This window comes from Ranitomeya imitator, chromosome 8, assembly GCF_032444005.1.
Source record: "Ranitomeya imitator isolate aRanImi1 chromosome 8, aRanImi1.pri, whole genome shotgun sequence".
Lineage (NCBI taxonomy): Eukaryota > Metazoa > Chordata > Amphibia > Anura > Dendrobatidae > Ranitomeya > Ranitomeya imitator.
Window position 1 is genome coordinate 145,182,757 of NC_091289.1, and position 13,834 is coordinate 145,196,590.

Genomic DNA, 13,834 nt, shown 5'->3' on the forward strand with positions numbered 1-13,834 from the left:
CGTCTGTCTGGAGGGCGCTTCAGTCTGGATCGTCGACCTCGGCGGGAGACATCTCTCATCTGTGGTTGCTCTTCACTCCACGATACAGAGTTATACTCTGGGGCCACCACTGAAGCCTTCTTCATGCTACACACCTCTCCGCTATCTCTTTCTGGCTGCTTCCGCACGTTACCTCGGGGTATGCCGCTGGTCCCCAAAATGGCAGTCAGGGCTTTCCCCAGACTCTCAATCTCTTCCCAGATTCTTCTTATCTTCAACTGGGAATCCCGGGTCCATGTCATCTCCTCTTCATTCTGACTGGGTGCTCCACAATCATAGCATGTCGGCAGTCTTCTTCGCTGAGCGGCACTAGTATCACTTTGGGGGGCGGTCTCTCTTTCTCGCACCGGAGGGCTGTACTCTGCAGCAGGGGTCTTCTTATATTCAGCCACTTCCTCATGGACCCGCTTAACCTCCATCTTCAAGTCTTGTACCCATTGAGGGGCGGTTATCTCCCTGCTCCATACCTTCCCCACTGGCACTACCACCCCTTGCTCTTGCTTGCGCGTGCGTGCCTCACTCCCGATTTCATATCTGGCTTTACGCACATGCGCTCTCACAGGGCCTGTTTCACCAACACATCTCGCAAGCCTGTCACCAGTTGGTCTCGCAGCACAACGTCAATTGCCCCCACACCTACGCCATCCTTCCGTATGAGGGCAGTATGAAGCTCCTGCATTCATATATTGCATCATGGTCTCTACCTCTCTTTGTACCCAGCAAAACAGTCACATGCGCAGCTCCCGTACGTCAGTGCGGTCCCCATGTGTCTCCTCAAGTATACGTAATACTTTGTCCAGGGTATCGCTCGCCTAGCGGGGTTTGAGCATAACAGAGTCCCGTGCATCTCGCTCTAGGGCCATCACAGCTATTTCCGCCTGCAGAGCTGGCGTCATAGGATGCATCAGCATCATCCCTCGGATGCGCTCTGTCCAATTCCACAACATGACATCGCTCCCCGAGAATTTTAACAGGTTAACTAACATGGCTCCCAGGGAGATGCTAGACCTGGGGCCTCCCCCAACTGCATAGTATGCCCTTTCCACGCTACCGTGTGACATCCTGCCGACTACGCCAAGTGTAATAGGGTGCAGGGTTGAGTATGTCACCACGGAACAGACAGACCAACTGTTGAGTGGAATTTATTAACAGGAGTAAGATTCTCCTCACAGGGAGTAAACAGGGGGTTAATAGAGATAAAGCAAACAGTAAACAGTTAAGCAGAATCAAAATGGTTAACGAGTGTTCTTGTAACTTATCAGTCCAGGGACGTCCTGACTGGATAGTCCTTATTCCAACATGGGTACAGTCACCAGCAGCACTTGAGATCCTGAAGTCTCTCCTCTGTCTCCTGGGAACTGGAGACTCCGGGGTTAAGTCTTTGCAGTATTTTCTCCCAGTGAAGCTGGAAGCAGGAAGTAACACAGCCACTCTGCTGCACAGTCTCTGTATATTAGCCTGGCAGTCTTTCTGCAGTAGCAATGCTACACACACACTGAGCAGTTTGCTTGTCACACTCAGGGGTCCTGGCTTGTGACTGCAGTCACTGGGGCTGCGCGCTCAGGTCACTGTCAGGAGATACGTCTTCTCTGATTACGGAGGCTTCCAAGTTCACACTCTCACATCCAGCCTTCACTACAGCTGGTATCTCAGCCTCAGTGCCCTCACGGGGAGTAGTTTGTTTCGGGGAGCACGGTGCTGCAGCCTGCTCTCTCTCTCTGGCGCGCTGTCCCCTCTGTCCTGCGCTCTGCTCTCCCACTCTTTTCTGACCACACCCCTCTCTCTTCCTCTCTGCCCCCAGCAGTCACATGGTCCCTTCTGTCCATGGCAGAAAGTCTTCCCCCCAACAACCCAGCTGTCTGACTAAGTGGTTCCAGGTAAGGCGCAGGGAAAGCAACCTCCTTACAAGATAAATTAGGTTACTTGCGTTTTTATTACACTTTTGAGTGTGTTTTCTTACTTACAATTTTATCATTATGCTATGGTTTTTGTCTCTTTTTGGTATGTTATGTTTTAAATAAAGCTGCTTTTTATATATACTTCCTGGTATTTAGCGTTGACAAAACTTTATTGATATTCATATATGGATTACATGCGTTTGTAGTATTCTTCCACAGCAGAAACACACCAAAAACAGATATACTGTACGTTATTTTCTTCCACATCTAATGCAAGTTTATAGAGAAAATCCACACATATAACTCAGCGTTCCTGCAAGAAAAATTGATATGTTGCTAATATAAAAAAAATGCACAGCAGATCAGTTTACACAGTGTAAAAAAAACTGGGCATGAGATTTCTATAAATTGCACTTTCTTGCTGTAATGCTGCATTTTTTACTCAGCTAAGATATACAGCATCAAAAACTCACCTAAAGCTCATTGTTGGAACTTAAGAATACTGTTTCACGTCACAGCATTCCCATGCCATCTACTTATAGGACCATTGCAGCCAATCCTCAGGTAATTAATGGTTGATTTATTGAGATCATCTACCGCCTTAAAGGGGTATTCTCAAGCTGTCTCTTGAGCAGCTCAAGACACTGCAGTCTCCTCACTTCCTTGTTTCTAACAGGGCGGGCTCTCTTCCTTGTTTGACAGCTCTCGTGAGTAGCAGAGCTGTAGTACTAGTAGAGCTATAAGGCTGAGCAGAAGTTCTGCTGTAACACATTCAGCTATCAGTGGTCTATACTTCTATCACAGTATATGAATATAGAAATAACAGTGCATTTAACCAAGCACATGTCTTAAGACAGTGAGAGCTGTGATGCTGGGTGCTGGGGAATTGTGCTTCTTCAGAATTGATCACAGCAGCTGTAGAAAGATGGGGAGGTGAGCAGATAATTGTTGCATAGAAATCAATGGGCTTGAGAAAGATAATTATTGTGTTAGGGGTTAACTCCTCTCCTGGACTGTAACCACTGCTACAGGGTTTGGGCAGGCACTAGTGGCTGTTCTCCATGGAAACCAGCTCTACATCATGTCAGATAAAAACTCCGGAGGCAAGATAATTAAAACAGAAAAAGTAAGTCAATTGAAAATTTGTTTGCTATTTTTCTCCAGTCTAATTAATGAAAGCAATGTAATAATTTGATAATATCCCCTTAAAAGTCTTTGTATGTCCTGTTCTGGCCAGATGTGAATGTCACTGCTGGAGCCATTCACTGGCCACAGATTGACATGTTGGTTGTGGCAAGTGATTGTCTGCAGCAAGGCCATGCACATCTGCCCAGAACCGGAAATACGAAAACCATCATGAGAACCCAGGTAACGTTCGAAGAGGAGTGGCGGGGAAGAATCATTTGCAATGTTTTAGAGCCTTCAACATGGTCTAAAAATATAGAAAGAAAATTTAGAAGTGGAGAACTCATTTAAAGTCACATATACACAGCTGCAATATGGATCCGTGTACTGTAGGCCATACTGTACTTTCATGTGCCTTTAAGAGTGGTTTCATACAGATTCATATGATGTTTTTTTTCTATTGGAGCTATTTGGAATATATGAGAAAAATTAGGGGAAGCTCTATTGTGATCCCTAACACTAAAGTTTTGCTTCAGGGAGAATAAAGAGGTGCTGCATAGTAACGCCATATAACGACGCCATACAGCAGCATATATAATAGTACAGGTCCAAAATACAGACCAGTAGGGATATTGTGTTCTACCATACAGGCTCTGTACACAGTTTCATCACGTTAGCACAATTAACACTGTTATCACAGCCAAATATTATGATGATTGGGTGATTGGAAGTAGACCTTAATTATAGCTGATTAGTTATTATAGGGGTTTTCCAGGATCATACAAAATTGACCCTAAAATAAGAGCTGGTATAAAATAAATGACAATTACTTGAGTACCTGCAAGTGGTTCCCGCAAGTGGTTCCAGTGGTTCCCGCTGATACATTAAGGGGTGAAGTCCCATCTATGAGTCACTTGACCACTGCAGCCAATCACTGGCGTCATTGATCACATACTGTACGTTTAAGCATCACAGCGGTTTTGGATGTCATCTATTCTGGGGACCACAAATGTGGCAGTTTTGGAGCAATTACACATTCAAGGGCTAAGTAATGATAATTGTGTTTCATATTTTGTCTTTATTTTATAACATTCGCAACTTTACAGTCCATTTTATAGAATTCAAGAAAACTCCATTAAAGTATTGCATACAGTATGTTGTACCCATATCCTTGATTCAAGGCTACAGGAAAACCCATTATACATCAAGAATATTTTTTTTTACTAATCGTCAATACATTTTATAGGTAACAGATTTCTGTGATGTCGATACCCATAACTCAGAAGCTCCCAATCTACAGAACAGAATGTGCAATTATCGCAGCACATGGGATGTTATCAAGGACTCAACAGATATAAGCTCCAGTCCTCCAAGACCTGACTTCAGTCTTCCAGTCCCATCCTTCTCTCTGCTGCAGTACAGAGACAGAATGATAACTCTAGTCCTTGATGTATCCGGAAGCATGATGCTGGTGGGTTACATTCTTATGATGTTGCTTATGCTTCTTTATTACTCTTAACTTTCATATTTATTTGGAGTTTGGATAAACCGTAAAGGGAATCTGTGATCAGGTTTTTACTATGTAATCTGAGAGTGGAATGAAGAATGATGTAGGGGCATAGACCCTGAATCCAGGGATGTATCACTTAAAAAGTTGTGTTTTGTTATTTTAATAAAGTCAGTGTTTTATCAGCAGGTGATTATCACTAAATGACTATTTGTCTTGTGCCTCCTTGTCCAACCACATCCCCCACCAATGACTAGCAGCTTTATATCAATATACATTGTACACAGAAAACTGCCAGTGGTGTAGGTGGGGTTATACAGAGCTCAGCATTCTGAGCTCTGCTATATCTGCAACACAGAAAACTGTTATTCTATCCCAACCGCTGCACCCATTAAGCTTAGTGATATATTGCTGGGATCAGGGTCTCTGCCCCTACATCGGGCTGCTGTCAGATTGCAAAGCAAAAACCTGAAGATAGATTCCATTTAATTAAGTTGTCCCACATTTATAAATAAGTAGCCCCCCACCATTCACAAGAATGGGGGTCATGTGTCCTAGTTTTGAATATTGCATTGGTCAAGCATGCACACTGCTTCTCTATTTAAAGTCTATGGGCCTGATAGAGACAGTAGGCAGCACGTGGAACGGTAGTGTGCATGTGCAACCATCTCTCCATTGAAACATGGAACACAGAACCCTCGTTCTTGAGAAATGATCAGCAGACCCAAGTAAAAATGTTCTATATTAGTAAACTCTTTTTAGCAATTAAATGTGTGCATATCAATTATCAACTTTATGTTACTTGTTACCTACTAAAGTCTCATGCACACAATGGAGACATGAAAAGAGGCTGAACAGTGGAAAAAAACGTTTCTGTGGCTCTGTTCTACAGAGCTGTATAAAGTCCATGTATCCCCAACCGGTGCTCCATACTGCGCCATATTACAGAACCGATATCTCCTAGAAACAGTGCTACTAAGAGAAAACGACAAAAAAAATCAGCATCGAACAGGACATGGCACTGACTGATCTCCTAAAAAAAATCTGAGATAAATTGTGATATACTTAATATGAAGTATAATTCATAAATGTATAATATGTTGGGGTTTTTTTGTTTGTTTTTTCCCCTTCCTTCTTTTTACTTATAGTTCCATACTCCTATGGATTCTCACATATGTTTTCTTTTCCCTCTTTCTCTTTCTAACCTCTATGTTGGAATTTTCAGAATAATTCTTTATTTGCTAATGTGATTTTTTTTTGTTTGTTTGTTTTTTTATGCAGCTGCAATGTGCTCTGCGTGAGTTGATCATAATATATTTGGTCGAATGTTGTGTTTTTTTGTGTTTTCACTATTGATTAATAAAAACAAATTGAACATAAATGTATAATAAGGCACCACAATGGCCTAATGGCGTCCTAGTATGACTGCACACAATTTTAGGGAGTTTATGTAGATGCCTAGTTTGTTCATGTATCTAATAATAATATGGTTTTAGCTTTTCAGTGCTTTTTCCTAATTTCATGTATTTGATTCCAAACTTACAGCCCCATTTATTTAGTTATATTTCCTTCTTTGCAGAATGATCGTATAAGACGTCTACACCAGGCTGCAGACATATTCCTCACCCAGATTACTGAAACCTCCACCTATATTGGGATAGTTGAGTTCTCCAAGTCTGCCTCTGTCATTTCCCCACTAGAGAAAATCAACGATCAACAACGAGAGAGACTGAAATCATTGATCCCATCTTCAGCCACCGATGAAGGGACAAACATCTGCTCTGGAATCGTCACTGGGTTGGAGGTAGAGTCCCACCATTCCTGAATGTAATAATGTGGCTCTCCTCAGGGACTAAAGACAAGCTCGGTAGAAAATCTTGTAGCCAATCTTCGGTCATAGGGTTTGTGCACACCGCAACTAAGAGACGCCAGCGTAACCGCTGAGTTTTTGAAGCAGGAGATGTTTCAGGAAAATGCTGGCGGTGTTTTTCCTGTAGCATATTTGGCACATTTTTGGTCTCTTTGCAGTGACTTTACCGCCTGTATCTTTTTATTTAACTGTATTTATAAAATAGTGAGTAGTTTCCAAATGGATGCTGCCTGAAGAATGGATCGGTCTCTTCTTTTAGCCACTTCAATGCTCAAAAAGACTGGACCAAAAGAAGCTCATAAAGACCGAATATTTGCACAGCAAGTCTTTTTGATGTTACAGTACACATGCTAATTATTTTCAGCACTTTTAAGTGCTTTTTCAGGTGGGCTCTTGGTATAAGCCTGAAAAAGATGTTACACGCCTAACCTTAAAGGGACACTGTCACCTGAATTTGGAGGGAACAATCTTCAGCCATGGAGGCGGGGTTTTGGGGTGTTTGATTCACCCTTTTCTTACCCGCTGGCTGCAATATTGGATTGAAGTTCATTTTCTGTCCTCCATAGTACACGCCTGCGTGAGGTAAGATTGCTTTGTGCAGGCATGTACTACAGAGGACAGAGAATGAACTTCAATCCAATATTGCAGCCAGCATGCAGCCAGCGGCTAAGGAAAGGGTGAATCAAAAACCCAAAAACCCCGCCTCCATGGCTGAAGATTGTTCCCTCCAAATTCAGGTGACAGTGTCCCTTTAAAGAGATCAATTGAACAAATGTCCTCCAAATTAACGCTGTATATATACTCAATGTATTCAACAGTACAGGAGAGAGGAACTCCATGAGTATGGATACATGATTTTTTTAAAAATCATGCTACACAAATTGGGTGAAATTGGCCTGGTAATGGTGGTCCACAGTGACCAACCAAAGAAAAGAAAAATCAGTAGTAAATAAACTCAGAAACATAGTACTGAATAGGCAGGGTGGTGCCAAAGTCAAATGTTTCCCATTGTCCATCAAACTCTATCTACCCAATGACCTCGCTGAATACATTTATCCATCCACAGGATAGATTAACATGTGGTATAGATCATTATTCATCTCTTTTTCAGCCAGCTACATGCACTTTTGACTGTGCTGAGCATGTATGGCCATTTGGTCAATTCAAAAAAGTTCATTTTTTTCTCATTAATGTGCACTCTGCACCCCATCTTCACTGGAAAAAAAACAGAAATGTAGAAATTTTTGCAAATTGATTAAAAAAGAAAAACTGAAATATCACATGGTCATAAGTATTCAGCCCCTTTGCTCAGTATTGAGTAGAAGCCCCTTTTGAACTAGTACAGTCATGAGTCTTCTTGGGAATGATGCAACAAGGTTTTCACACCTGTATTTGGGTATCCTCTGCTATTCTTCCTTGCAGATCATCTCCAGTTTCGTCAGGTTTGATGGTGAACGTTGGTGGACAGCCATTTTCAGGTCTCTCCAGAGATGCTCAATTGGGTTTTGGTCTGGGCTCTGGCTGGGCCAGTCAAGAATGGTCACAGAGTTGTTCTGAAGCCACTCCTTTGTTATTTTAGCTGTGTGCTTAGGGTCATTGTCTTGTTGGAAGGTGAACCTTCAGCCAAGTCTGAGGTTCAGAGCATTCTGGAAGAGGTTTTCATCCATAATATCTCTGTACTTGGCCACATTCATGTTTCCTTCAATGACAACAAGTCATCCCTTCCCTGCAGCTGAAAACACCTCCATAGCATGATGCTGCCACCACCATGTTTAACTGTTGGGATTGTATTAGGCAGATGATGAGCAGTGCCTGATTTTCTCTGCCATAAGGCCCCACTGATGGAGGGCTGCAGTGATAGTTGACTTTGCGAAACTTTCTCCCATCTCCCTACTGCATCTCTGGAGCTCAGCCACAGTGATCTCAGGATTCTTCTTTACCTCTCTCACCAAGGTTTATCTCCCACAATTGCTCAGTTTGGCTGGACGGCCAGGACTAGGAAGACTTCCGGTGGTCCTAAACTTCTTCCATTGAAGGATTATGGAGGCCACTGTGCTCTTAAGAACCTTGAGTACTGCAGAAATTATTTTGTAACCTTGGTCGGATCTCTGCCTTGCCACAATTCTGTCTCTGAGCTCCTTGGCCAGTTCCTTTGACCTCATGATTCTCATTTGGTCTCACATGTACTGTGAGCTGTGAGGTCTTATATAGACAGATGTTCACCTTTCCAAATCAAGTCCTATCAGTTTAATTAAACACAGCTGGACTCCAATGAAGGAGTAGAACCATCTCGAGGAGGATCACAAGGAAATGGACAGCATGTGACTTAAATATGAGTGTCTGAGCAAAGGGTCTAAATACTTATGACCATGTGATATTTTAGCTTTTCTTTTTAATAAATATGCAAATATTTCTACATTTTTGTATTTTTCAGTCAAGATGGGGTGCAGAGTGTACATTAATGTGAAAAAATTAACTTTTTTGAATTAACCAAATGGCTGCATTGAAACAAAGAGTGAAAAATTTAAAGGGTCTGAATACTTTCCATACCCACTGTATCTTATACTTGGTGTGTAGGTAACTTTGCGTCCCATTCATCTAACCCGAATTGTACCCTGCCTCCTGAATGGCGTCCTAGATGACTGCCTACTTTAAATGTCTATTTTCTTTGTTCTATATGAAGATAAACTTGGGTTGAGGTTTAGACTGATTACTTCCTTTCCAAAACTCAAAATTCAAGCATCAAGTGATGAGCCTCCTGAAAAAGAGTCAAATTCTAAATGTATTTATTTTTTTTTTTGCATAATGAGTTTTGTTTCAAATCCAGGTGAATAAAAATCTAGGTGGCTCTGCACAAGGAACCGAGATTGTACTGATAACCGATGGAGAAGATAATTATGACACTAGGCTTTGCTTTCCAAATATTTCAGCAAGTGGAGCAGTCATACACGTCATAGCACTTGGACCTTATGCCGAAAAAGAACTTGAAAATATTGCAGCAATGACCGGTAATGAAACACATTGACACAGACAATAAATATAGAGATACAGCCATGGTCAAAAGTGTTGGCATCCATGAAATTGTTCCAGAAAAAAAGTAGTATTTCACCCAGGAAATTATTGCAATTACACGTGTTTAATTTCCTTTGTGTGTATTGGCACAACACAAAGAAAGAAATAAATGCAAATTTGACATAATTTTACACAAAACCTCAACAATGGACTGGCACACTCAACTTAATATTTGGTTGCCCACCCTTTGGAATAAATAACTTTAATCAGTCACTTCCTATAACCATTACCAACCTTCTTATAACTCTCAACTGGAATTTTGGACCATTCTTCTTTTAAAAAACGCTCCAGGTCTCATATTTGAAGGTGCCTTCTCCCAACTGCAATTTTCAGATGTCTTCACAGTTGTTAAATGGGATTTAGATCCGGACTCATTGCTGGCCACTGCAAAACTCTCCAGCACTTTGTTTACATTCATTTCTGGGTGCTTCTTGAAGTATGTTTGGGGTTATTGTCCTTCTGAAAGACCAATTACCTAGGACGCAAACCCAGCTTTGTGACACTGGGCATTACATTGCAGCCCAAAATCTTTTGGTAATCTTCAGATTTCATGATATCTTGCACACAATCAAGGCACCCTGTGCTAGAGGCAGCAAGCAACCACAAAACATCTTGAACCTCCACCGTATTTGACTGTTGGTACTGTGTTCTTTCCTTTGTAGGCCTCATTCAGTTTTCTTTAAATAGTAAAATGATGTGCTTTACCAAAAAGCTCTATCTTGGTCTCACCTGTCCACAAGACGCTTTCCCAGAAGAATTTTGGCTTACTGAAGTATATTTTGGAAAATTGCATTCTAGCTTTTTTATGACTTTGTGTCAATAGTGGAGTCCTCCTGGGACTCCTGCTATAGTGTTTCATTTCATTCAAATGTCAATGGACAGTTCACACTAACACTGAGGCACCCTGAGACTACAAGAGAGCTTGATTTTCTCTGGAACTTTCTTGTGGCTGCTTATAAACCATCTAGACTATCCTGCATTGCAACCTTTCTTCAATTTTTCTCTGACATCCACATCCAAGGAGATTAGCTACAGTGCCATGGATTGAAAACTTCTTGATTATGTTGTGCACCGTGGACAAATGGACATCCAGATCTCTGGAAATGGACTTTTAACCTTCAGATTATTGATATTTTTTTCAACAATTTTGGTTCTCAAGTCATCAGACAGTTGTCTTCTCTTTCTGTTCTCCAAGCTTAGTGTGGCACACACAGACACACAATGCAAAGATTAAGTCAGCTTCTTCTTTCCTTTTCATCTAGTTTCCGGTGCGATTTTCACATTACCCACACTTGTTTTTTGCCACAATTGAGTTTCAACGAGCATCACATGCTTGAAACAAAGTTGCTTACTCACAATTTTGGAAAGGTGTTAACAATTTTCCCTCCCCATTTTGGAGGTTGTGTGTGAAATTTTGTCCAATTTGCCTTTTTTTCTTTGATTTTTTGTGTTGTTCAAATATACACAAATAAAATAAAAACATGTGTATAACAAAACATGTATGATTGCAATAATTTTCCGGGAGAGATACTACATTTTCTGGAACAATTTCAAGGGTGTCAGCACTTTTGGCAATGATTGTATATAATGAGAAAATAAATGATATATAGAGGTATTGAAGGTATAGGTAAATAAAGAAATAGACGGAAGGAAGGAAAGACGGATGGAAGGACAGACAGATAGATCCAGCTCCACTTCTGTATCAGGAAGTGAGAGGTACAACAGACTAACGTTTGCAAGATAACAGCAATTATTGTTCACATCTGTCAAATATCATGCACATGTTGGAAAATAATTAGTAGGACATGACTTGCTTTGTCACACATGAGATCAATGGATACTATGCCAGTAGTGCCACTGATCTACAGATGCAGAAGTTAGAGGAGCAGTGCAGCCTCTTTAAAGTTTGACTATTGTTCCTTTAAGACTTTTGTTGAAAACGTTTCCTTTTTCGCTTCAACCCCTTTTCAATATCTTTGATCTTCAAAAATGTTGACAAATTAGACATGTTAAATACTTGATTTGAGCAAGGATTCACAAATTTCTACTGCCCAACGATAGGAGTAGGGCCTTGTTACAGATTGTACATTGGGGCCTATACCCTGGACGTTATTCCTTTGTCTATTGGTATTATCCTGTTTATTCACCCCCCTCTACATATTTTACACAAGAACTTGCATATTTTTGTTTTATAACTTAATCATTTTTTCCAGGAGGAAGACAATTTGCTGTTTTGGATAACTTGGATGCTAATGGTATAATTGATGCTTTCAGTAGAATTTTACCTGTAGATGGACACGACCTACAGCAGGCCATTCAGGTGATGCCTTCAGATCCTGTTACGTATAAATTGTTATAATTATTGATTTAAAATAAAAAGTATGAATAAATTATATTTTGCTCTTTTTATTTTATCTTTTCTCTTACCCGAATGTTTAAAGATATACTAATGTGGTTGTGGCTGCAAGGCAACCTATTTTTAAATGTATTTTGTATAGATTGATTGGTTGAAGATTGGGAATTCCTTCTTCCATGTTGGATATTTAAATGAATAAATGACTCTCTATGGATTGCATAAACGCACCAGATCTCTCTGTTCTGGCAAATAAATAGGGATCCAAAGTAATAAAACCTTCTATGACATGCCACTGCCAAAATATGGAATATAGTCCAGGGTTATCATTGTAGGATAGCTCCTTAGTGGAATAATCAGTAGACAATAGGACCTAAAAAAGCATAGCGATAATCCATGAATATCAACCTTAAGTAACAAAAACATACACTGGGGCGAAAATTTACTGCATATTTAACAAGTTAATGGATGATACTCAGCAAAAAGTCAAAATTGACTGATTTAGTGGTCAATTTTCTCTTGTCTATTTTTTTTATTTTGGGAAGCCTTTAACCTTTTTGTGGGGTGCACTACCATATAGTAGCTACTATTTCTAATGTTTCAGTACTTCATCTGGGTAAAGCTTAGGGTTCCTCAGTGAGGTCTCTTGGTTGTTTTGAGCTCCGTTGACCAAACAAAGTTTGACAACCGCTGTTTTGGTGTTTTAGACCATTAGACACATAAATCAATGAATATTTGTTATATCTTGCACCTTTAGGTACCAATTAGCTGTATTTTGTGTACTTCTTATTAACTCTATTGCTATTACTATAACTGTCACCAATAACTAATAATATATAGATTTTTTTATTATTATAGCTGGAGAGCACGTCATTAGACCTTAAGCCAAGCACGTGTCTGATTGGCACCATCTTCGTTGACTGGACGGTGGGGAATGACACCTCATTTATGGTCACCTGGCAGACAGCTGTACCAAATATTCAATTACAAGATCCAAATGGGATCCTGTATACTGAAGCACAATTCATCAGCGATGCCACGTCAAAGTTATCAAGGCTTCAGCTGCCGGGAACAGCAGAGGTAATATTGTGTAGATCAACTAGTCCCTTGTTGAAGCGCAGAAGTATTTGGATGTACATGTGCCTTTCTATGATTACACCAATCACTAGTTTAGTAACATAACACCTTATGTAATTATTATAATGTTCTACTGGGCTCAGGGAATGCATTTTGAATAATTTGAGGTTTTTTTTAATATTCACATAGACTTTTAGTGCAAAACATCTAGAAATGTTGCAAAATTTTTGAGAACTCGAAGTTACACAACAATCTAACCACTTTTAGCTCATTTGTTTTTACACCAATCCTGGCCATTGTTGCAAAGTGGGCAGAGTTTTGGCACGACAAGGCATGACACAGCCCACATGGCCAGTTTATGAAAGCTTACACCACTCACTCTGTGTAAATTCTACCAGAAATGAACACCTGCACATGGCTGGAGTAACATTTCTGGCAGAGGCACACATAACACATAAGATCTGGCTAATTCATTAAGGCAGGGTTCACATTGCGTCAATGGCAATGCGCTGACGGCATGCGTTACACAGCGGCACTAACGCAATGTAACGGATGCTTCAGCGCATGCACCCATTGACTGCCATTATGTAGCGCATCGCTAACACATGTCATAATCGCCATGCGTTAGCGATGTGCCGCCATTCTGTGACGGATCCTCGGACGCGGTCTGCAGCGTTTCCGGGTCCATCACTGCTAGCGCAGATGGAGCTTCTGCCCTAGCGCGATCGCATAACATGATCTTTAAAAAGCACTAGCTTTGGTGCAGTCCGTTTAGCGCATGCGTTGAACGGACTGCACCAACGCAATATGAACCTGGCCTAAGTGGTGCTCCTCTCTTAATGATTTAGGCATATCTTACTCCAACAGTCCCTTCATTAAGACTGGGGTGCAAA

At 40.9% G+C, this 13,834-nt stretch overlaps 1 protein-coding gene across 1 annotated transcript in view; it reads left to right on the forward strand.

The window, feature by feature from the left end:
- The window catches only part of LOC138648039 (calcium-activated chloride channel regulator 1-like), a 68,355-nt gene that overhangs the window by 24,143 nt on the left and 30,378 nt on the right, over positions 1-13,834 (forward strand). The window contains exons 6-10 of the mRNA XM_069737511.1: positions 4,309-4,533; positions 6,149-6,373; positions 9,267-9,447; positions 11,725-11,831; positions 12,723-12,944. Of these exons, the coding sequence (XP_069593612.1) occupies positions 4,309-4,533; positions 6,149-6,373; positions 9,267-9,447; positions 11,725-11,831; positions 12,723-12,944 (960 nt within the window). The remainder of the gene's footprint in view (positions 1-4,308; positions 4,534-6,148; positions 6,374-9,266; positions 9,448-11,724; positions 11,832-12,722; positions 12,945-13,834) is intronic.